This window comes from Gordionus sp. m RMFG-2023, chromosome 2 (genome assembly GCF_954871325.1).
Source record: "Gordionus sp. m RMFG-2023 chromosome 2, tfGorSpeb1-WG-v2, whole genome shotgun sequence".
Lineage (NCBI taxonomy): Eukaryota > Metazoa > Nematomorpha > Gordioida > Chordodea > Parachordodidae > Gordionus > Gordionus sp. m RMFG-2023.
The window spans coordinates 10,002,669-10,030,022 of NC_088776.1; the positions used below are offsets into that span (position 1 = coordinate 10,002,669).

Sequence of the window (27,354 nt, forward strand, 5' to 3'; positions counted from 1 at the left end):
GATATCCCATTTTCAAAAAAGTTTAATTTATCGAATCAAATTAAAAATGTATATCTGTATCTTGATACATTATTTAAGAGTGCATCAGGGCTACGATATAATTTGTTATAAATATTAATAACCTTGGCCAATTCGTCTTTAATTACACTTTTTTTTTCGTTTTAAAAATCCTCTTCGTCTAAAAAAAAATTTACAAATAGCAAAGGTATATAAAATAATTGAATATCGATTTTCATTAAGCCAGCCAAACCTGGAAAAAAAACATTGAACTTGCTTGGTGGAAAAGATTATCACGCAATGTTTTGAAAAAAAGCTTTTAAAAATTACTTCAATATTATCATCATTGTGAGGGTGAAAATGAAAAGCTATAAAAGTTTAGATCTGACTGCAGAATCTCAATCGGTAATTAACAATAGAAGTGTTAGACCCCGCTATCATCCAAATCTCTAGGTGAAACCCTAGTATACATGAGAAAGAAAGATAAAAAAATAAAGCTAATTGGAACATCGTTTAGCCATCTAAATATGGAGACCTGTCATTTTTTTTTAATCCTAAAGTGATTTTATTATGAAGATTCGTTATTATACTTATATGGATTTATATTTTTCGACTTCGCTACTTTAAGAAATTTATAAATGTGTTGGGGCAATAATTTCCTGAAAACATTCAATATCGTGATAACAAGAGTTAATACGCGAAAGGAATTCCAGGTAATGTACGTGACGCGTCTAACTATCGCGTACTATATTTATAAACGCAGCAAATGTGTATTGTAAACTCGAAGGGGGGGAAGGGGGGGGGGGCTATAGGATGAAAATTAATATAGCATTGTCAAGAGTCCCGAAAGAATTTCTTTGAATCCAATAATTCATTCCATCATCAGGTTGAAATTTCGGGTCGGACCCGGACCGGGGGTTAAAATTTTCTTTATTTCTTTTTAGTCTTATTTTAAAAAATTTTAAAACTTAGCCAAAATAAACAATAATAAATTTAGCCTGATCATGAAAATAAAAATTATAAATTTACAATAACCTTCAACAACTCTAAAAAAAAAATTATTTTTTTTGCTAGTTAATTTTTTTTATAAGTAAGATACCTTTGGCGCGCAATATATAAAATATTTTAAAAATACTAAATTTTTGTCATCTCAGAGAGTAGTATAGATTGGCGCGACCCCGAATAAAAAAAGATTTTGTGTTTGGACAATTTGCACAAAATATTTTTTATATGCGGGTAGACAAATTTTTTGTGGCTTTCCTTCATATATAATTTAATGCGGGCCGAGCCCAGACAGCTTTATAAAATAATTTTACGTGGGAGGGCGGAAACACCTTTCCAAATCAATTCACGGGTCAGTTCGGGCCGGGAGGACTTCTAAATAATAGTTAATTTGACAAACAGAAATTATGACGGGTCTAAAATCTATAAATTTTCCGATAGCGATTATAAATATATTCTAGTTAAAAAAAATCTTAGACTTAAAAGTCGATAAGGAAAAGACTCTCATAATCCTTTATTTTATTATATTACAAATTTCTAACTGTCAAACACAATTTCAAATGTTTGTAATTGTATAAATATACCGAAGGAGAAAAGGGAATAATCAAAAATTACATTCTTTTGTCTCCCATAAAAAAAATTTCCAGAGGATTTTAAGCAATATGGTGAGTTCATGTTTTGTTATTTTCCCCCAATTAAAAATTTTTTAAAAAAAATAGAAACAGTTAAAAATTGCATGGGAAGCAACACGCGGATATTTACTTCTCTACACACCCCCTCCCTCCTCCAAATATATTCTAATCCCTACCATATTAGAATTCTACTTAAACCACCCCTACCCTTAAGTAAGAATTAGGGTAAACGACTGATACCCCACCCTCGTTCATGCAGACATTAAAAGTTAAATTAATTATGTAGGACATGTCCGTCAGCCCGACCCAAGGGACACGTGACATCGTCGATATAATATAGGTCCCGTCTCATCCCATTGTCCGAAAAATATTAACTTTCATATTTTCTTACTTTTTTCTTTAGCCTGATGTTTGGAATTATCAGAATTTATAAAATGAATTTTAAAAAAAATAAGAAAATAAATTAGGAAAAAAAATGACGAAATATTTACTAGTAACTTTCTTTTGCAATAAATTGAATTGTATTTTAAAAAATATTTAAAAACCTATATACCCTGCATTCATGGTTAGCGCGAATTCGCAATACACAAAAAATTCGCCGCGAATTGGTGCTAACTATGAATGCAGGGGGGTTAATCAACTACTAAGAAGTAAAATATATATTTAAATAATTTTATCTATAACCATATGACTCATTTCATCGGCAATAATTATAAATTTACCTATTATTTGCGTGCTATTTAAAAATAATCCAGCGCTTTATAAAAGAGACCTAAACTTTGAAATTGAGGGGAAAAAATAAATATTTTTTAGATTTTTTTTAAAATTCGAGCCGGGCTTTGGTGAAAAAATCTTGTTACAGGGCGAATGGGTCCCGGGGAAAAAAAATATTAGTATCATATCATGTTATCATTGCATCTTTCTCTCGCTCTTTTTTGCTAAATCTCGGATTATAAAGGAAAGGGGAGAAAAAAGAAAGAATGTACGAAAAAGTTACAAAAAAAATAAGAAACAAAAAGTAAAGAGAAATTTTAAATTTTTTTTTTAAAAAAAAAACAAAAAACTTTCGATATAAAATCGCGATAAAGAGAGCAGATATAGCAGGGCGACCTTGGACTTTAAACGGGGTTAATGAATAACATTTTTTTTTAACAATTAGGCAATAAGGAGGTAATTGATTATGTAAATTTTTTTTTAAAAACTTATATATATAATAAATCAATAAATAATTATAATATACATATATTTCAGTTGATAGTTTCAATTTTTTATTTTATATAACTAAATATTTTTTTATGTAAATATCTGGAACTTAAAATTTATTTTTTAAACTACTCCAAATCAATTTTTTTTTTAAAAAAAAAATAATAACCTCCACAGGGCATTTATATATTTTCATAATTTATTTTTTAAAAAAATATAAATTACAATTTCATTCAATGGTATTGTGGGTCCTAGGGTAAGCGGCATTCATTAACTCAGATATCGGAAAAATAGATTGATAACCCTTTAACTGGTTTGATGCCATAATTAGATGAGTTATAGCAATTAAAGTGATGAGGGTGAGGGGGGGGGCTTTATTATGCCACAAAATCCAGAATCTGTGGCTATAGTAAAAGTTATGAACACTACGGGCCTCTATAAAACATTTCTGACATGCTCTATATACCCCTGGCGCCTGCTAGTTACCTTTGCTGTAATAGCTGCCACGCTACTCTGACTTTACCAGTTATCTAAAAATATCAATTTAAATCAATATTTGAGTCAGTCAAACAAAACGTATAAATAAAAGAAACATGTTATAGTTTCGTTGCAATTAAGAAATTATAAGAATCAGAGTTGGATTGTTTTACATTTATATTTCTAATAAACCAAATCAATTTTTTAAACAAAGAAAAAAACGCGCTACAGTCTCAGAAGCACTTAATTCCATATTCAATTAGATTAATTTAAATCGTTAACTTTATTTGAAAGCAAGTCTTAAATGAAAAAAAAAACCTAATTTATAAAAAATAATCGATTATATATTATAATACTTTATTTGGCCCATTGATTGCAGGAAAAAAAAAATTATTTTTCCCGTTGAAATTTTTTTTTTAGGTTAATAATAATTTGAAATAACGAAATAATCCGTTTATCTTAAAATATATTGTTGGAATCTAACATCCAGAAAAAAAAATTAGATATCTGGCACTATCAATACCACAGTTAGGGGGGGGGAGGGGGGGGGCGTGAACAGATTCCCTCGGGGTTCTATTCTCCAATATTTTATTCGAAAATACTATAATATTTTTTTCGGTTATAATAACAAAATTGCCAGTACTTTAAAGTTCAGTATAAAATTTACAGTAAATAATATCTGTTTTCGGTATTTTAATAGGTTTACCCTTAAATATTTTTTGTTGTACAATTTTATTTTATTTGATTTGTTAATGTACATATTTTTTATCATCATTATTTAATTTTTTGTATATTCTATTATTTATTATTACTGATTAAAGGTAATGTAAATTTATACTTAGTAAAAATAAAAATATATTATTGATCAAAATATATATTGGAATTTCGTAAAAATAGTGAAGGGTTTTTAATTATTCGCTTTTATTTAATTTAAATGGTAGTGTTGTTAAACGGCTCGTTTCGAGCCGATTCGGCTATTTTATCCGGAAAAATATTATGCAAGCCTGAAGATTTTGTTCGTAGGAACAAAGGTCTAAACATATACTATAGAAATCTCGAGGTTTAGGCAATATTTTTCTGGTTAAAATATTGAGTTAGCCGTTTTTAAAAATTGGCCCGTTTAACAACACTATAAAATGGTAACCAATGTAATAATTACATAAATCAGGTGTTTAGCCATTTGCGAGTAAATTTTGTAGGAAGGAAAGAGTTGTTATTTTATTTATATTTTGAAACTTGGTTATGGTCCCAACTCAAGGAAATTGTCACTAAAATAACTGATTTATAAAGAACTTATTCGTCTATTTACAATCACATGACGAGCTGTCAAGGTTGAGAAATTATTAATAATAAATTTTATTAAATATTTTATCGTTTTAACCCTTAACCCATATTTTTTAAAACTTTAATTAATCCTAACCCATATTTCTCTCAACCTTACTTCGGATACTTATTTAGTTTTAAATATATTTCATCCTATTAAAAAATCTCGCAGTTGAAGACTCCTTGAGTTGATTTACATTTATAAAACTTCCACAAGCAAACCCAGGTTTGCTATGAAAATTATTGTAATTTGTTTAATTAAATCAGAGTTTAGCATTTCCGAAGCTGTGAAGTGGAATTTGTTTTCTCGCCTTTCTTCCTCATATTTTCCCGACTTTCCTGCAATAAATTACGAATAATGTATAATTACCTGTAGTAAGGTATTTCAATTGCAAATGTATTCTATTCATTAAGTTTTTTTTTCTTCTTCTTTTTACATGATGTACTTTATCGAAAATTTATGAACCGGCAAAATTTAAGTATGGGCAAAGAGGCAAAAAAAAATATTTTTTTTAAATCTAGTAAAAAAAAATCCGTGGTTATCCTCACAAAATAAAATTTTAATTGTATATATATTTACATATAAATTAAAAAAAATTAATTTGAAAGAAAAAAAAGATTATAGTGGTTACTTATATAAATGTATATATATAAAAGAAATTAGAGATATTTTAAAAGAGATAAATATTAAATAATATTTATTATATAATATATATCAATATAATGAAAGGATGAATATAGGAAAAAAGGTTAATGAATCCTTCAGTTTTGAAATGATCAATTATATTTATAAAATATTATATTTAATAATATTAAAAAAAATTATACAATATTTTACAATTAATTGAAATATATTTAATATGCAAAGTAATATTTCATATATGTAAATGATAGATTTATAATTCCTCCAGTGAATCCGCTAGTGGTCGCGATTACGATATTTTTTCGGTAATTTTTATCAGAATTCGTAAAATTATACGTTTTGAAGGGGGGAAAGGATCTACCCAGCTCTTTAAATGTTATAGGGTTCTATTTCAAAGTCGAAAATTGAGTTAAAAAGTAAGATGTATGAAGTAACCCGTGTTTTTATTTTGAAAAATCTATGTAATTATTATTATATTAAAACTGATTGAGATGTTCATAAAAAATAAAATCCGTGGTCTAAGTTAGATTCATTTAAATCTTTAGAATCGCTCTCACTAAATGATTTAAAATTGAAAGCTCCCGAATTCATATAATATATCCCATTAAATGATATGAAATAACTTGAATAGGAAAAGTATAAATTATGTATATAATAGGTTTTGGATTTTGAGTTTGGGAACCAAACATTAAAATTGTGGGAATTAAAGCGAAAAATAAAATTTGTATTTTCACAAAAATATTTTAATTTGCTTTTTTTTCGCAAATAGATATATCATTGATTAACGCAATTCAATGCTTACGAAAACGTAACCTGAGATGGGATAAACACCTGACATATAATAGCCTGGACTGACCATTTATTCCTTTGAGTTCGTATCAAAGCAAATCAGCTGGTGACGCCATTTTGATTTTCCTTTTATAAATAATTTACATAAAACTTTCATAAAAAAAAATCAAAATTTTCACTTGTTTATATTTTTTTTATATAGGAAACCAAAATGGCGTCACCAGCTGGGCGCTACAACGTGCATTTTAGAACTAATCAGTATTATTATGTCATTGAGAAAACCCAGGTGATATTTTAAGTAACATTGACCGGAACAAAGAGACAAAAAATATATATAATTTTTACCTATGGAAGGAGATTTGAATGGGTATTTATCGGGTAAGTCCACCCTGACTTTCCAAATTCCACCTTCATATGGAGCTAAAAATATGAATATATAAAATAGAAATTATAAATTAAAATGAAATGTGTAATTTGTATTCGACGCCCTAGTTCATAATTTTTGACGTTTGTTAATGCTGGGGGAAAGTTATATTTTTAAATATCATTCTGATATAAAAAAAAAATATTTTAAAACTCCTTTGCGGGAAAAAAGCCATTTAAGATGGCCTCTTATAAATTTCGTTAAAAGACTCGATTTAGGACACAATTTAATTTTTACATTAAAATAGCTTATTTCTTTCATTTTTTTAGTTAAAGTTACGAAAGTTTATAATAAATATTTTTGATATTTAGGTCACAGCCTAAGTTAGTTTTAATTTTTTTGAAAATAATATTCATTTATTATCAGTTAAAAAAAGAAATACTGTTTATTTGTTATAAATTATAAATTCAGTTATTATATATTAGTATATGCGAAAATAATAATATAGCCGTTAATTACTTATATATGGACTTATGTTATAAAAAAAGGTTTATCTCTAAGCATACATATCTAATTAATTTCAAGAAACGGTTAAAACCCGGTCTTTACAAAACTCGGATTCGCAATTTGCATCTGAGAATCAATATTTATTACGGGTTTGTATAAGAAACGGTTCGAGCCGGATTTACTAAGTCCGGAACCGTTATTTGCTTCTGAACCTATATTCGTTAAGGTTTTCTATGAAAAATCGAACTTTTACGAAACCCCGAACTGTTATTTGCATCTAAACCTATATTCGTTACTGTTTGAATCACTAGTTATTATACATTTTAAGGGATTAGACAAATTCTCATTTCGTTAAGGGATTAGGATTATGCTAATTTATTATTTAATAACCTTGACAATTAAATGGTTTCCTACCTTTAAAATAATTTTGCAAGTTTTACGTTTATCGATTAAAAAAAATTTTTTTTTTATTTTGTTTAATAAATTAACTTTTCTTTTCCTCCTACTTTTGTCTTGAATATTTTTTTTTTTTAAATTTTTATACTATACTACAAATCTCTGAATCTTTGAATAAAAGTGGCGAAATACTTATTTGTTAGGCTTCAATATCATTCTCCCTTCTTTCTATTTTATATTATTTTCTTATTCCACATTCATTTAATCCTAACAAATTTGAATTAATAAAAATAGCAACCACCTAAATGACTAATTTATTAGTCGACTTCGCCCATAACAATTTTTGTTTTTATAAATTAATACGACGAAACACTATAATATAGATCATTGATTAACTAATATCAGGGGTAAAAAAAAATAGGGGGTTTGTGGAGGGGGGGGGGGAGAATAATGAATATTTATTTATTTAATTATCAAAATAATAAATAATTCCATAATTGAATTTTCCCATATCAGTTTTTCCCGTTTCGATTTAAAAAAAATTGCTATAATACAAATTGTAAGCATATTTCTTAGTTTCTTTTGCCAGATAAAATATCGTATTATTATAATTATACTTATTGTGTAATAATGGTTTTTCGGATTTTTCTAATTATAATCATATTTGGGGTTGTAGTATATTTTATTTGCCAAAATAAAATTTCGACGCTTATTTTTATTTAAAAAAAAAAAATTTATATTTTCATTTTCTAAATGGATAAGGCTAATTTATATTAAGAATATTAATATTATTTTTGGCAGCGAGGTATTTTTAATATCGATATTTGTATAATATAATTAATTTTAAGGTTCTTATTTTTTTTATTATATTAAAAAAATTTGGCAAGTTTCTGAACGTTCTTTTCAAGGAAATCGAATTAAAAATCTAGTGGCCTGACTCTTAATACGACCCCTAAAAAAATGTTTGAAAACTGGTGTGAATCGCATGATTTTATAAATTATGAACTGCCAACTTCAGAGTGTAACCTGGTTAAACCTATTACTACTAAACAGTCGGTGAGAAAAAAATGCGAAAAAACAATGCCACCATATACTTAAACCAAACCAAAACAGGGTGTTTTAGTTCAAAAGATGTTGACAGTTGGCGATAATTCGGGCAAAGTATACAAAAATACAGCATATTTTGAATATTTAGCCGCGATTTCGCTAAACTGTGAATAATAAAGGATGAGGGTTGTAAACACAACCTGAACACGTAGATAAGTCCGAACGTTTAAAAAATTCAAATCCGAAACAAAAACGACTTAATTTTTTGAAACCGGGTTCGAAACTGGTTCAGTGCTTTTTATATTTATAATCATATTTCGTTGATGCTTCGAAATATCAGGCGCATAGCTAAGGGGTGAGAAACTGGATATCCCCCAACCTTCATTAGAAATTTGCCTGTTGTAAATATCATTCTAAGCTAATTTTAAAAAAAAAATCTATATACCACTTCCCTCCCCATGTATACTTTAAAAAGTTCGATTTGGGTAGAATTTTAAAAACGGCCCGATTAGGATTTTAGTCAAAACACTTAATAGTACCATTCCCCCATAAGAAAATCCTGGATACGCCTATGTGAAATATAAATATTGAGCGAAATTTGAGGGGTTATAAAATTTGTTAAATTTATCATCCTGTAAGGGGTATTTAATTGATTTATTTATAGATTATTGATGAGCTATTTTGGATTTAAAGTTAATTTATTTCTCCGCAAAGATCTAAGATACCAAAACAACTTGCGGACAATGTTAAAAATTTTAAAATGTAATTTTATTTTTGTGCTTTGTATTTTTGTAAAATATTATAATTTTATTACTAATAAAAATATCGAACTGCTACATTACCCAATATAATTAGTGTGCATAAATACAAAATAAAAATAAATTTATACACACTGTCAAAAATGGCGGCTAGGTTTCTAGCTTAGAACCTGGTGACTAAATGTATTTCTATTTACTATTTAAGCCAAATCAAAAAATCTCTAGGTTCCGAGTTAAGATAACATTTCCAAACCTAACCCAAATACATTTTTTTTGCTTTGAACCCCGAACTCATTTTAAAATTTTAAGGGAGTTTTAACAACTAGAGGTGTATCGATATCACTTTTTGGAGGTTGACCCCTCATTCATAGATAGCGTGAATTATAGGCGAATTATACAAAATACGCTGTATTTTTGTATTCTCCGCCGTGAATTAGAGAAAACTGTGGATGATGGGATACCCTGCATTAACCGTTAACAAGAATTTGCGGTTATACCTCACCGCGAATTCGTTCTAACTGTTAATGCAGGGCGATCCGATATTATATTGATATAGGCCAATTACTGATCAATATTAAATCGGATTTTGTTCGTTAGAGATTTTTAATAAGAAAAAGAGGAAATGTGGATAATTTTTATTTGTTGCGAATTAATAGAAGTATCTACTTTTTTGTAAATAGTATGTCACATTATCTTATAACCTAACGATAACATAAATCATTTAAAATATTCTAGATATTAGTACTATCAAATTTTAATTAGCTTATTATTTTAGGCTTATTTATTCAGTTATATATTAATCAATCTAAAAATATATAAATATCTATAAATCATTTATTTAATTAGTAAATTAGTTGTATATCTTTTTTTTTGTTCCAAAAGCCTTTCCATCGAGTATCAGATTTAATCTATAATTTTTTTAGCATACTTTTAATTATTTAGTTCGCTTTTTTTAAAAAAAAAAGATATACTATAAATGTATATATAAAATAGGGATAATATTTCCTTAAAGCCATATCAACTGAAAAGCAGACATTAGGTTCGAGGCCAAGCTTTAGCAAATATTTTGACCTAACTTTCCTGATGCCAAAACTTCATAATGTTTTAAAAATATATAATTGTTTTGCATTGTTATTATATATTGAATAAAGAAAAATATGGTAATGTTTAACGGCTAATGATAGAGGAGGCCGATTAAGAATCCTTAGTTTTTGCAAATTTCTCAGAAGCGCGCGGCGAGCCATAAGTTCAATTCCCAAGGAGACCATTGTTAGTTCAAGCAGTTTAAATAATAAATTAAACTGCTTTCATTGGTAAAAAAAATTTTTTTAAAAAAAATTGCCGTAATCAACCTCTAAAGCGAGATTCTGATTAAGGTTAAAAAGGTTACCACTCTATGGAGGTAAGGTTATATGTATTTGGTTGAATGAAATTTAGTTGGGTCCCAACAATTTTTAATAAGTTTTATCAGCAACGTAAATTTCTGGTGTGTGAAACATTATAGACGAGATTAGCAATTTAATTTATAATTATGCCTTTATTGTTAGGCGTTCTTATATTTCCTTGCCTTCTCTTCTCAATTTCCTAATCCTATGACGTCAAATATTTAATTTACTTATTTCGAATTCATATAATCAAAGGGCAAATAACATTAGATTGCAAAGTATTTATTGACATAAAATGTCAACGCTCACAAGCATCAACTTATAAAAATCAGTTAACAATTTTTAAAGAAAATCAAATAATAATCTTTTAAAAATAATTTTCAATAATCAATAATTTTATATGAATGTTTAATTTGTAATTCACTACATTATATAATATATATAGGACATATAATAAATATAACAACATTTTACAATGTGAAGGTATCATATAAAACTTGTTAATATCAGTTTAAAGCTTGCAAGGTTAGTTTAAATGAAAAAAAATTTTTTTTTAAATTACGAGTTATGTATTTTTTGTTCAAGTTTAATACTTAAAAGTTTGAAATGATACTTTTTACTACTTTAAAATAATATTTGCAAGTTCAAATTTTAATATGATCTATACTAGAGATCTGCAAAGTTAGGCCCGGCCCGAACGGGTTTCGGACCTAATTCTATTTAAATAGGGTTCGGGCCAGGCCTAATATTTTTAAAAAAATTTCGGGCCGGGTCGGGTCGGACCTTGAAAATTTTATTAAATATATCTAAATTTATCAATTTTATATTGAATTTTTTATGTAAAATAAAAAATTTTGATTTAATTTATTGAAACTAAACGCTCTATAACATATGTCTTTTATTTTAAATAATTATAAATTTCCGGGTTCGGGCCGGGCCGGCAAAACTTTTCAAAAAAAATTCGGGTTCGGGCCGGTCTTGAAAAATTAGGCCCGATGCAGATCACTAATCTATACTATCATAGAGTAAGTGTGATGTCCACACTAAAATAGAGCCGTTACCGAAGAAAATATTGTGAAAAAGAACATGAAGTAAAAATTGTTTGATTCGGGCAACTCAGGGACCTCTAACACGTGGGAGGGGGTGTGGGTTATTAAAATTAGCATAGTTTGAGATATCTTCAACTTTGAAAAATTTAAGTTAAAGATCAAAAAATATTTTATCATAAAGATTTACTTATAAAAGATATTTTAAAAAATCCTGTTTGAGCATTCTCAAAAATAAATCAGATTAAAGATCTTTGATTTTGAAGAGCATTTTTAACTGTTAAAACAAGGGTTCAGGAGATTAACCCCAAGGGGGTGGGGTGCCTTGTTAGTCAACATAAAGTCAGTTCCCATTTCATAATTTAGTTACCAGGGGGCTACATAGTAATTGGATTGAGGGGAGGGGTAGAGAGCTCTGGTGAGGGGGAGGAAGGGGGGGGGGGTGAGATCTAGAGAGCTCTGGGATAATTTCTCCAAGAAACATTGTTTTTATCATAATATTGGTATACTGGTAAAAAAAAATACGCATCTAGTCAAATATAAGCAAAAAAAACTTACTCTACCCCCCTAAAATTAGATAGTCACTTATTTAATACTTAATCTTCGTTTAAATTATATAAATGTAATCATTTAATAATTATATATTTTGAAAATAAGTTTATTAAATAAAAAGTTTTTTTTAAACAAAAATAAATGTCTTTCTTAGTAAATAGTAACCTAGGAACTAGTGCATATAAAATAAAATTAACAGTAGTATAATATAATACACTAATTAAAAAAAATATATAATCGAAAATGACTAAAACTCAATAATAATAAAAAAAAGATAAATATTATTTCGAGCTTTCTTCCTTTTTTTTATCTTTTAATTTTTCCAAAATTATTTATTTGTTTCTTTCTTTCTTTCCTTGTTTCTTTCTTTAATTTACTTTTTTCCCCTCATTTAAAGGTCGAGTTATTTTCTTTCGTTAGAAATGGAAACTACCCTGATTTTCAATGTTTTTAAAATCAACCGTTTAACGCCATCTAGTTTTTAAATAGTTTTAAAAAATTATCGAGAATTTTATATCGCTTAAATGGATAAGGTAAATATTATTATTTTTTTAAACACTAAAAGATATCGACAACTTGTGCAAACAATTTTTATTTAACGAATAAGCTATCTCGAATATTACATACCTGTGTTATATAATACAAGAGCTAGTTGAAATAGTTATATTAAAAAAATAAGCTGAAATGACTGCCTATTAAACCATATTAATTAGCCACATATGAGAAATCATTAGCTCACTATGACAAATGACCTTTATAAGATTAAAAATTTGAGCAGACACTTTTATCGCAGCGTATCGATCCGTTAGAGGAAAAGATTACGCATCAATTCTATTATTTTCCTAAACTAAATCCCCTACTAACCTAACTTATTTCCGTTCTACCCTTATTTCATATTTTTATTTTTACGGGATGGGCCTAATCTGTATGTTTTTATTATTTCCTTATTTTTGGCAGATAAAGGTATATCACCTCTTTATAAAATACATACAATATATATAGTACATTATATATATATATATAAATTAAAATGCTGTCAACATGCGCGAACGCGAGAAGTAAAGCTAAAGGTATATAATCATTAATAAAAATATATTATATAAAATAAGGTTAATATTTTTGAAAAAAAAAAATTTCACTCCGATATTACATATAATATTCTTTTTATGTCAAATAAACAACATTTACACAAAAAAAATATCTGGTGATATTGAAATCGTTATTTACGAAAGGAATATTATTTTTTTTTTAAAAAAAACTTACCATGATTTTTCATAAATAAAAATAAAATTATGAATCAATTCTTGTTTGCACCTGCTGAGGGCATCATTCATTTGTCCCACTATTCTCCTTATCATTAAGATAGGGGGAAGGCGAACAAATTATCAAAAGAAGCGAAAACATATAAAAGAAGAACTAACTCACTTACATCAAACTCAAAATAAACTTGGATTTTTTTATATATATTATAATATAAATCATTTTAATTTCTTTGATTCAAAACGATAACATTAAATCCGCTGCCAAAAATGATTATAATTAAAAAATAAATTAAAGCATACATAAATATAAAAAAAATTGTCATTACCCAAAAAATTTAATTTGCAAATACATGGCATTAATACAATCAAATCGAAATCAATAAAAATTATAATATTTATGTAAAATACGAAAAAAAAATGTAATTAGATATTTTGTTATAATATTACACACTTATCCATACTTTAATAGCAGTTGGGTGGCAAATCCATTAGGGAGAAACCCTCCTCGCCTATATTTAAAAAAATATATTAATAAATCTCAATCGTCGGTTGATTGTGACAAGTGTTATAATCTATTTATATCGATCTGGTCATCTTTTTTTTGATTTTGACGTCGTGGATCGATTTATTAATTGGTTCTTATTAGAGGTCAAACCGGCCTGTGAAAAAATTTCGGGTTTTCGTCCAGGCCCGTAAAATATATTTTGTACAAATTGCCAAGCCCGGCCATTTTTAATGAAGGAAAATTACATAAATTTTCACCATTTTCAAAACTTCGGCCTTAGTTCTTCTTATATTCCCGTTCCACCTAAAATTGAGTAGTGAGTGTCCATAACAGAATTTTATACAAGGGATGTTGAATCAATGGTGTAGCTATGCCTACATTTTAGTTTGAAAAACAGATGAATTCTTCAGTTTCCCACGGTTAAGAGCGTAGTATTATTTTTTTAAGAAAATCGAAAGATAAATATCGTAATGAATTTATTTGTGCATATCTACTCGAGATGGAATCTAAATGAGATCACCTTTTGAAAAAACTACAATTTACACAGTGACATGTTCATCGTTAACAAAATTTAACTATTTAAAACAGAAATGTTAATGTCTTTCTTGGCATTAAGTGATTAAGATATATTTTTTAATATATTTATAAAATACATTATATAAAAATGATAATTTAATTATTGAAACTTGACACAAAAATATCATGTTATCTTTATACTTAAAAAAAAATATATATTATTTTTTAAGTATTACATTAAAACTAAAATTTAATCTCATTTGAGTTTGAAAGGCAGTAAACCCTCTAGACCCCCTCTACCACCACCCCCCCCCCTCAGCCAATGCCGAAATATATTTTATCATTCAATTATAAATAGATAATGACTATGTTTGGACTAAGATGGTACTCCACATTCTATTGATACAATTGAGATTCTTACCCCCTACAGTGTTGGACCAAGTTAGGGGCGGCAAGGACTTATAAAAATCAAGTTAATTAGGTATTCGTATCCACCCCTAAGGTATATTATGGTTAAAAATTTTATTAATTCGTTTTTCTCCTTTTTAAAAAAATTTCTAATTTGTTTTCAATCAATTTCCAGTTTCCGAATCAAACTTTTCGATTGTACGCCAAAATAACTACAAAAATAAAATCTCGAGAATTATTAATTTCCACCACCACGTTAAAAAATTATAATTCGTTCAAATCATCATGTAAAAAAAAGAAATATAAAATTTTTATTATCTTTTAGTTTCACATTTTAATATAGAAGCAAGGCCGGTTTACGATTTCTTTTAAAATATATTTTCACACTCCCCACTCAGCTAAAAAAAACAACTAATATAATAATAAATTTTATTGTTTTTTTTTGCTATTGCTAAGAAAATAACGATTTTTAAAATTCAAATTTTACCGATTTGGAAGATTTTTTTTTTTGCAATGCGTTAACATTTGTGTTTAAAAAGGATGGCAGCTTTAGAAACAATGTAAAACATGTGACGGAAAAAATGAGGTGGGAAGATGTAGGGAAGTACAGGTTTTTTAATATCGGATCGGTCTAATCATTCATAAAATCGGTTATCAAATAGTTGATCCGAATATCATTCGATAGCGGATTTCAGTTCGGGTAATTAGATAATTAATTCCATTTGCAAATCAGTCTAGGCTCCGGCCCATATGGCCCAGGTTTTTTCTTTCATTGCAAAGAGGACGATTGTACAGTGTATTTCAAATAATTCACCAACTATAAAATAGATGGGTATTATGAGATGGCGTTATAAGATGAAAAAAAAATTAGTTGGTGATATCAGATTGAGTAATATCGGCGAATTTGGCATCTGAAAAATAGGATGGTTAAAAACGATATCAGTACACCTCTCTAAAAAATATATAGTTTCATTTACGTATCGCTTTTTTTCTCAACCCTCCCCCCCCCCTAGATTATTTAAATTCGGCTAGGTGTAACCAATCCTATTTTTAAATCGGATTCGGGTAGAAGCCCTTCATTTAACACTAGCCTCCAAATACTGAGTTCCAAATATAGTCAGGCGCTAAAAATCCGGCGAATCTACGGGCGCGTGTCTAAGAAGATCTGCTAGCGCGGATCAACTTCAAGTTGAGCTAGAATTCTTTTTTAAATTAAGGACAAGGAAGTAATGTTGTTAATAACTAAATATATTTTTGCGAAAAGATAACTAACCAGTTAGGTTTTAAAATATATAACTAGTAACTAGTTATATTTAGTCAATATAAAATTAGTAGTTTTTAATCACGACAAAAAAATAGATTATTTTTGGAAAAAAACAAGCACACCTTTTAGACATAAGTTTTGAAAATATATTATTGTTAAAGTCAAATAAAAATTTATTAAGTTCAAATTTTTATAAAAAAATAAATAAATATTATATTGTATTTTGTATATTTTTACGGTTGCAAATATACATTATAATATTTCTTTTTCAATACAAATAAATATGTGGTATATTTTGTTCAGCACAATTATTTATTTAATTAAATTGTATTTTTTTTTATTTAAATTCCCTTGATCAAAATTTATAAAAATGTATAATAAAAAAAGAAATTACATTAAAAATGATGGGTTCATATCAAATAAATTACTTATAAAGTAACTAGTTACTTTTGTGATTTAACTTTCTAACAAAGTAACTGTTTACACAAAAAATCAGATAAAAATAGAGCAATTACTCAGTAGTTACCACCCGGGTTGTTAACCTTGGGTTCAGAAATTTAAAATTGTTTGGTTGGACATTTTGAGACCAGACCAAACATGGACCTATTTATGGGCAACCCGTTGAGCATGAGGTAATATAGACCAGGGGCGGGTTCAGTGTCTTTTCAGAAAATTAATAATTTATGTTAAAAGGAGGGGGAAAAAGAAATAGCTAGCTTTCCGCATCCTATAGACTAATAATCAGTAATAAGAAGTATCTCTTCATTTTATAACCTCCTTCTAGTTCTAATTGAATTTTGAATTCCTTTTTAAAAAAAATTTTTTTACTTACACTAGCAATTTAAAATTAAATTTTTTTTACTATACGAATCGTATTTTTAAACATATGTTTTTTAATAAATAAAAATAACCCCTCTTATTATTTCAAGTATTTTATAAAAAAAATTAAAATTATAATTTATTTTAAAATAAATTTTTATTTTTTACTCAATGAGGTGGGTTTAGTAGTGATACTCTAATGGCTAGTGTTGTTAAATGAGCCCGATTACGATTTTAACCAAAATGGTATTATCTAAGATTTGGTAAATAGATAGAGGTCCTAACCTTTCGTCCATCTATGAGCAAAATCTGCAGGCTGACATAATATTATTTTGGTAAAAATCGATCCACTAATAGTAATAGAAAACTAAAATTCCTAGTTTTTACAAAAAAAAACTATTATTATGATTACTTTATTATTTTTTTTTAATATTATAATATTTAATTTGTTTGTGCCAATGAAAAATTGATTTTATGTTTTCTCTTTAAAATAATAAAATTTTATAATACACCCAGGGATAAAAATGTAAAATAATAATCTCTTTTTTTTTATAGGAAAACAATATATTTTTAGCTTAATCACGACATCCAAGAAGAAAAAAATATTAAATTTTGTTTCATATTCTCTGGCAGAGTATCCATTACTATCATTCCTTTATTCTTTAGTGAATTTTTTTTTACCTTTCGTTTATTCCCGCCCGCCTCTCTTATCTTCTATTTTTTTTGTAAAACATTCATTAATACCTAGAATCGTATAATATTGAAGTATTACATTTAATCCTTACCGATAACCATTGGCCGAAATCGCGACAATTTACACTTTTAAAATTATATAAATTTAAATTCTATTATTCTTAATTTTTTTTTAATAATAATTCTTTTGTTATTCTTAATTAATTTTTATATGTACAAATCTTTCCCCGCTAGGTGGCGTATCAGAACCAAATGCAAATAAAATAAATAATGTTATTAACTTAAAAAGTTATCGATAAAAAAAAAATAGTTATATGCAAGGAAAATTACTAAAACTAGTTGTGAAAAAAAGTAGCCAATAGCAAAAACTAGTAGCTTTTTTAAGAGACCATAAAAGTTTACATTTCAAGTTATTAAAATAATGTCATTTATCTTTATACATAATTTTCTAAATTTGTATATCATCTTTTAAATTTAAATAAAATGGTGTAAGCTACCATCGATTTAAATGCTTTTGATAAAGTTAGTAAATCGCAAAATTATTTTGTATAATAAAAAAAAAATTATAACAGAAAAGATGAGTTGAATAAATAATTTATAAGTTAACTTGCAATGTAAGTTGATAATTTTAAAATATAACTGCAACTATATTTATAGTTACATTTTTTGTAAAATGCAACTAGTCGAATTAGAGTTACTCTATCAGGAATGTAGTATGTAACGGCACCTCGTTACTTTTAAAAAGTAACTTTTGACAACAGTAAAAAAATAAATAAATAATCGAAAAAATTATTTTTTAATTTTGTGATTGCTTCTTTATACAAATATATATTTTTTTTATTGCTATAATAAACATTACATCTGATATTCGAGTTTTTTTTTACTTTAGGACAAACGGTCCCAGTAACTAGTGTTGTTAAATGGGTAATCCAATATTTTAGCCAAAAAATATTATGCAAACCTCGAGAGTTAATAGACGTCCAAACCTTTCTGCCTTCTATGAGCAAAATCTTAAAACTTGCGTTATAATTTTTGGAATATTGGCGCAAGCGTTTTTTTTAAATCGAGCTGTTTAACACCACTAACAGAAAAAACCTCCTTTTTTTAAAAAAAGCTGTTTTGTTTAAAACTTTACTTTATATAATGACTTTTTTAAAAAATTTCTTTTCTTCAATCATTTCTTTTTTTCCTTAATTAATATTTTTTTCTTTCCTTTATCAATTCTCTTTCTCTCTTTATTCATTTCATTTCTTTCTTTTTTTAAAAAAATATATTGTTTTTGTTTAAATTTTGGAAATGTAACTTTAAAAAAAAATATCAACAAATTAAAATTTCGCATCATTTTCATTGTATTAAAGATGATTTTATACTACTACTATTAAGTATATAAGTATATACGTAGGCTTAGTTATAGTAATAACCTAGATAAAATTTTAATATTATTGAGACTAAAAAAGATAAAAAAAATTTGAAGTTAATTTTTTTTTATTAAAGTAAATATTTATTAAAAAGTGTGTGCTGCATGCTTAACAAGGAGGTAAAGGAATTAGGTCTTTATAAGCAGCGCATAAAAGATTCGTTTTTTTTTGAAAAAATGATGGTGATAAATATAAGATGGAGGATTAATATTCATTCACTCGAAAAATATAAATATAAAACAATTTTTTAGTTTTTCTTTTTCATTCTTTTCCTTGTTTACTATATTATTTTTTTGTTTCTTTACTTTATGAATTTTTATTATAAATATCTGGAGGGGGGGGATTAATTATCTAGATGGGGTGGGGGAGGTATTTTTTTTAAAAAAATTATCATTCACGTGTCCAAATAATAAACTTCCCCTAACGATGAATGAAAAATCTTTATTTATTCCATTTCTTAATCCGAGGTAGTCATAGTGTTGATAATTAGTGGAGTGGAACCAAACTGCTTGATTTATTTAGAGCATAGAATAATATCGTGCTGGATGTTGGCAACGAAATCCTCTAAGCTTCTTGGTTATCGGAGACCTGCAAAAATTTTGCAGCTTGGGTCACGATTTTATGGTCCAGTTTAGTAGTAGTTTTTTAATTTTTTTTATATCCCCTATGTACCATTAGAAACCAACTATATATAATATAGACTTCTTCTATCATTCTACCGTGTATAGTCATTTCATAACATATGCCGCTGTTATAAAATTATTAGATTGTAAAATGAATGCTGTCATAATTTTCATGTTTCTAAAACAGTGCCTTCGAAAAAATATGGGATTAAATCTACTTTCGTATGAATACGAATAGTAAATGTTCCATTCGGCCAAAATAATCATTCGTAATTTTTTAAATAGGTCCCATGTTGGCTCTATTTTGCAGTTTTCAAGAGAAATTTAAGATAAGAGAAGCGAATGCATACCTAAATTATCTATCGCGCTATTTTTTGATTGGATTAATTTAAATTCCACACTTTCGGTAAATTTATTTTCGATTTAATAATGTTATTAGTTACGTGGCAATTGGCATTAAACCTCTCTTCCCTTCCCCCATTATTAAGAGAATTTTCGTAGTCCGTTATTCGTACCAAAGTCGAAGGCCAACAATTTATAATATTTCTCATTAAAAAAATTTACGTTTTATCGAAAAATAAATGTAATATAAAAAAAATATCAAAATTAATATTCGAGTCCTACCACATGATATGTCATTTTCTTGAATTATATTAAATTTCGATTTTATTTTCAGATTATTTACTTTTAATATTTTTATTCCACTGTTTAACGAAAAAAAAAATGATGCGATTAGTTTCATTCCCCGATTCGGTTAAGTGTAACTTTCGCATAAAAGATTTTTGATAAAAAAAATAATAATACTTACCATTTATTGAATGTGAAATTCACAAATTTTCTCGGATAAACGAAATAAATTTTTTTTTGTTTAAAATTATATTAATAGTTAGGGAAAGTCCCAATTAAACAATATTTTGAAAAAGGATTCAATTTAAAAAATATACGAGTTTTAAACTAGTTGAGTGGAAAAATGATTGTCTTTCGTATCAGAAATTTAGGAATATATAATTCGAATAATAATAGTGGCTGAAACGTTACAATGAGCACAAATTGAGGGTTGCAAACGCAAATAATGCATTTGGAATGACATAATTTAACTTGGTAAAATTACCGTTTGGCGTTAGCAATCATTTTAAAAAAACGCAAACAGTTTTGCTTTTTTTTAACGCCTTTTATACTTCATTTTGTAATATTATATAAAGTGTAAAAAAATAACTTCCTTATATTTTAAAATGGAATATTTTGAAATTAAAAAATAAAAAGGCAGAAGATAATATAATTTTCGAAGACAAATCCTTTTTTAGAACTTAGTTAAAATTTTGAATGACGATTTTAATAAAAAGGCAACTTCAGATTAAACAACGTTACGTTTTTTTATTAAAAAATTAAGGCAAAACGCAAACGCTCAATCTGTGCATATTACTTCAAAAAATAAACGCATTACTCGTTACGTTTGGAAAAAAAGGAAGGCGCTACCATTGCCAATTACCTTGTGAAAAAAGGAATGCGTTACAAGCTATTCAAATAGAAAAGTAACTCGTTACTCATAACTTAAAAAATAATAAATATTATTGTAAATTTCCTTTAAATTTTTTTTCCCTATCATCCAAAGATAATAAATAAAAATTATACCAAAAATAATATATTTTAAGATAAGATCTTTTTGTAATAATTTTTTATTTTTTTTAACAACAGATTGATTTTTAAAATTTTAATTAGATAAACATGAGGGCATAGTGTTAAACACATCACTGTGCTAAACACACGTTCAAATGGCGCAGAGGGTGGGATAGTTATATTTCAAAAATAAACATCTTAGAGAAAAATATGTTAAAATACCTTAAGAATGGTCATTATTTTCAAAAAAACTTATAGATTATCTTCATAAGAATACTCATTCAGATCCTCGTCAATTCTTTTTATCTTTATCAGAGTCTAGTTGTTTAAAGAAACCAATATTATATCTTACAAATAATATAAAATTCATATTTTTACCCTCATATGTTTTTAGATATGAGCTCTGGACTTTGAGGTCTTACAAAGTGTAGACTTAGTGCCCTTAATTTTATTTATTGGCGTAAAATATGTTTCATATTGGGACCAGGGAAGCGTTAAATTACCTTTATCTGAATAAATAAGTATTATTGACATATATTTTATATAAAATAGAGAATATAAATTAATATAACCTCTAGATTCAATACTAATTAAACAATTTTGAATGTATAAAATTCAACAACAAAAATGTAATAAAATAAATATGAAGAACTCTGGTGATTTGAAATAAAAACTCTGCTTAAATTATTTATAAAATTGAAAAAAAAAAAAATAATAAAATAAAATACATATTTTAATTAAAAAAATCCAAAGTAATCAAAAAAACGCTATACTCGAACCTTTTGAAACAAGTAACGAATAGCATTTCCTTTCACCAAAAAAAGATAAAGTTGTCAGTAATGACGTTATTTTAATCACTTATACAGCTTTTGATGAATGATAACATTATTCGTAGGAAATATTCTTATTTGCATGATTTAAAATTATTGATTAGTCAGATCCACTGTCCATAATAAGTATATTATTTTAATTAATTTTTTCTGGTAGTATTGATTTTTATTTAAGTGATTGGATTAAAATTTGTTTCCATTCCAAACTCCAAATATTTATAAATATTATGCAAGAAAATGAAATCAGAAAAAGAAAGTGTGGCAAATATATAAATATCTATTATTAAATATACCAGGGAAAACTTGTATCAAAGATTAATTATTTATATTTATATATTAATTTATCTCATTTTAATTTTAATTTTTCTTATGTTGCGCCAAATTTTTTTAAAAATAAGAGAATCTTTTATAAGTAAATCTTTTGCAATTTTCATGCACAAAAATTTTTGAGGATCCATTTTAAACTCTGCTATATTAGGTGTACTAAATAAAAACATAAAATCATTTTTATTACTAATACAAATTCGCGCTTTTTTGGCGACGTAATCGTAATTTGATACTTTTTTTAGAGTGGACTAATATTTTTCAGTAAAAAAAAATAAATAAAATATCCATAAAACAAAAGTTTATCACTGCTGCTGATTATTGTATACGTGCTATACAGCATTCAAATTATTACAATCGAAGTCGTCCATCTATATTTTGTATGTAGAAGTTTAAAACTTGCGTATGGATAAAATCTTTTCTACGCATGCCTAGGTGGAAGGATTGGCTTGATACAATAAATTTTTATATCAAGTAGTAAAAATGGCGGTCATATTGGCAGTTGTTAAAAGATACTTTATCAAATGTTTCTACATATTGAGACCGATATATGGCCGAAAAATATTTCTAGATATACACAATAAAATCATTTTGGCTATACATAGCCAAAATTGGGAATCGATTGTTCACTCAAATTTTGAGGGGAATATTAGAGTTAGTTAGTAATAAACTTTTTAATTTTTTTTCTTTCGTTCTACCTAATTTTTTGGAAAATTCTACAAATAAATTAATGTTTATTGGCAAATTACATTTTTTGTAGTAAGATTGTTTTAATTGTCATAAGGGAGAAATTCTCACCCATTGAAAATGGTTCCAACTCCTATATAATAAAATAGATATTAAATCATCTCGGTTTAAGTAATGTTTTAAGGTTTTCTGGAAGAGTCTACGAGTTTTGCTATAGAAGACGAGGAGCATATTCGAAATTTTTTTTCAGAATTATGGTTTTGTAAAATGTGTTTTTTTTATTATACAAATATAATATGATTTATTTTTAGTGTTTTTTTTAAATATTGCATGTTGTATTCTTAAAGTTAGGCTTAAGCTTAATAAAATATTGGGATTCTTCTGGATAGACGTTAAGTATTTATCAGTATAGAATTGATGGTTCGTTTTCATTATGAGTCAACAATTACTTTTTTTCAATAGGCCTTGTAGATATGGCCTTGGAAATTTAAAAATTTAAACTTTCTCATGTACTTATTAATAGAGTAGTATCAATATTAATCATTCAAGCTCAAATTAATATTTTATTTTTGAATTATAATTACCCATATTGTTCATCTTTTGTGTAAAAATTTATTTAAATATAAAATAATAAACTCGGGCAGGTTATTTTAATTAAATATAGAAAAAAAAATAGTTTCAAAATACTTTTAATAATTATTATATCCTATCTAATATCATTCATACGAATAATTAGATTTCTTTCAGCACCCTTAATTCCAGTTCTCCCATGCGATTCTGGCATTCGTCATGTCCTCCGTTAGTTTTAAACTAAAGTCTTCGACCGTAAAATAAAACTACATTTATTTTTATTTGATACCGGTCGATACAGCTAGATAATAATAAAGATATCTTTTATATACGTATTTTATGTATCTGTATATCTTAATAACTCTGTGTTTAGCAGTATATGCTGGAGGTGCGAAAATCCATTTTATGCCAAATTTCCGGTGAAGCCCGTTGGTGATAATTTTTTAGGTCGAAGGTCGGCCTGTGGCCCGGCCTTTTATTAATTCTTCTATTTATTTTTTTAAATATTATGGCGATCAAATTTGAAATATTCAGTTTCAGTATTTAACTTTTATAATTTAATGATGTATATCTATTTTATTATTCAATAATATATTAAGGAAAATATAATATGAAAAATGAATATGAAATTACTTTCCACCTCATCTGATTTTTTTTTCTTATATTTTTTTTTATTTCGTTTTAAAATTTTGTTGATTGATATTCCTCAATCAAGTTTATATTTTTCGGGCCATGGGCCGCCGCGCCTCCATTTTATTAACGAATTACGAACCCACCTTCCCCCTCTTCAGCCTTACAAATTCTAATATATAGTTACAACCAGCCAGTTAAAATATTCCATATTTCGCGTCCTCGTATAAATCTTGTAATTTCGGCTTATATTGTTTTTAAAAAAAATCATTACTTAAGGTTTTAAAAAATTTCATGTTCCCTTGGAATAATATATAAAATAATACTTTTCGAGCTTATCCATCCTTTTATTTCATGATTTTATCGAAAATATATAAATTAATAATATTATCATTTTATAAGAGAAAGTTAAAAAAAAAATTCTAAAAATTATGTTTAGGTTTCTTTCAAATTTTTTTTAATTATTAACAGAATTTACATTATTCGTTTTCTTTTCATTTTATTTCTTTTCTTTTCTATTTTATTCTTTTTCATTCTTCTTTTTATTTTATTCCAATCTCGCTCAATCTCTATTCACTTTCTTCATATTATATAATTTTTTTTTAAAGTTTTTTTATAATGATAATAATCATATATTTTTATTAAGTAGTAGTCTATATTTTGGTATTAGGAGGAGAAAAAAAAAGAAGTTTAGATACAAAAAAAATTATATTGATTTTATATATAAATAACTACCATTTTTAAAGCATTTTTTGATAGCTGCAAATATCATCATCATCATAGTTAATCTCAATTATTATGAGTATTATGGTATAGTATTATCGAATGTATAATATCAAAAAAGATGTTGAGAGTTTTGTCTCGTTAGTAAAGATTTCGTCTCATGGCGCCGATATAAATTTTCTAGATACCCCACCCTCCTTCATTCCCAAGTTTGTTTCATATGTTCCGTCCGATTCCGAGCCTTACCCCTCATTCACAGTGAAGTTGGCGCTAACTGTGTTATAGTCATTCTTCTTTTAGAAAAAGGTTTGAATATAAGTAGAGGGTTATATAAATTTTTAGCTAACGTGGATAGAATCAATATTACAGAATTATGGAGATGGGTCACCTTTAGAGAATTCCATCCAGTAACCCTACATGCACTGTTAGCGCGAATTCGCGGCAAAATAAACAAAATAATTTTTGTATACTTCGCCACGAATTCGCGCTAACTGTAAATACAGTGCTAAAAATGATCGGCGATCGACAATTTGTTGATAATATTTTTTCGATACACCCGTATCCAAACATGGACCGATAAATATTTAGGTTTATGAATACGATTTTTTTTTTAAATCATGATTGAATTATTTCTTCAAGACAAAGGTTAAAAAATATAGAAAAACTTGATTTCTTGTTTTTACTCTTAATGCATATTATGTGGGTAATTACCATAATTTTAGCCATTTATGCTAATTTTTACTCGAAAGTTATCACTTTGGCCTCGGGCGTTTTTCTTAAAAATAAAGTAGTTCAAATTTGAAGTACTAATATCTAAAACGCCTTAATGTCAAAAAAATTTCTCCTGCACGCACCTGCAGATGGAACCGAATTGGCGTTCCCAACCGGATTAAGATACAATTGTAATTGAAGAGTAGATTTTATTATATAAAATGCTATCGTAATATGATTTGGAGTTATGAAAATGCGAAATAAAATGTCCTAACTTCCGAATCGAACCCCATTTTTAAAAAATATTCCAAACTGGACCCTACTGAATCCAGCGATAATTTCCGCATTCCAGTGTATTGATCCAAGAATACCTCATTATTTTTCAAACTTGTATAATTTTAGAAACCATACACCAAATTCCTATTCTATTTTAAGGATCAATATTCTTTAATAATATGTCGCTTGCTTATGACCAATAAAAGTTTGGTTCAAATTAGAGTTTTTTTTTAAAAAAAAATATAAAAACTATTGTATTTTTTTTTGAGATAAATTGGCAAAGATGCATAATTTTGTTTAAATTTTTTTTAAAGTAACTTATTATTAAATATTTAAGAATAATTTGATTCTTTTTTTAAAAAAAAATATTTATAAATATTACAAAAATAATAGATAATAATTAAATAAAATATCTTTAAAAAATGAAAAGGCAAGACTGGAAGAAAGAAAGGGGATAAAAGAATAGATAAAATAAAGGCAGCGATATATTTTTAAAAGGGGATTATAATTTCATTTTATTGGATTATTAGAATAACGTTTTATATAGTGCATTAGTGAGTTCGTGGCTTAAACGTCACCGTTTTCTGAATTGGGGGATGGGGCTAGTACTGTTGGGTTTTTAAAAACGGTTAACCCAATATTTGTAATTACGTAAGCCTGGGAGATTTTGCTCAGAGATGGCAGAAAAGTTACGACATCTTTTAACAAAATCTCGAGGCTTGCGTATTATTACTTTGGCTTATATCATAATTTAAAAATTTGGCTAAATCTCTAGCCATTTAACAAAAATTGAGTGAAGCATTATTTATTATTAACTTTTGTATAACGATGAGAGGTCTGCAAATAGCAAAATTTTCAGGACCGACCTGTAAAATTTTCTTTTTGCCAGGCCCGGCCCATCCAAATTGCACCTGACCCGATTCCAATATTATTTTACTAAATATACCTGGCCCAGGTCCGGTTTTTTTTATATCCTGTGTAAAAATAATCAATAATGATAATCTACTTTCCCGCCAGGCCCGACCCTTTAATTTTTTATCCGATACGGTGCCTAACCCAATTAGTTTTAATATATTAATGCAGCCGCTCTAAGTTGCAGATATTAATTTTGAAATAGGACAATTGTATTTCAATACATTATCGCTTTATAAAAAGTAAAAGAATAAAAAACAGTTTTGGGAAGTCTAAAAAAACACAGAAATAAACTTGTTCAGTTCTCAGAAGAAAGTTCATTCCTAATAGGATAGTCATGAATTTAAAATAGTTAACATTTTTAAAATATGAAAAGATTATATAAATATAAATATTGATTTTATATACTAACAAAGCATTCTTGCATAATAAAAATAAAGGGGAG

At 26.9% G+C, this 27,354-nt stretch overlaps 1 protein-coding gene across 1 annotated transcript in view; it reads right to left on the bottom strand.

Annotated features, from left to right (window-relative positions):
* Positions 1-27,354, bottom strand: part of LOC135923304 (ubiquitin-conjugating enzyme E2 H-like) — a 40,552-nt gene that overhangs the window by 10,236 nt on the left and 2,962 nt on the right. The window contains exon 3 of the mRNA XM_065457976.1: positions 6,412-6,486. Within this exon, the coding sequence (XP_065314048.1) occupies positions 6,412-6,486 (75 nt within the window). The remainder of the gene's footprint in view (positions 1-6,411; positions 6,487-27,354) is intronic.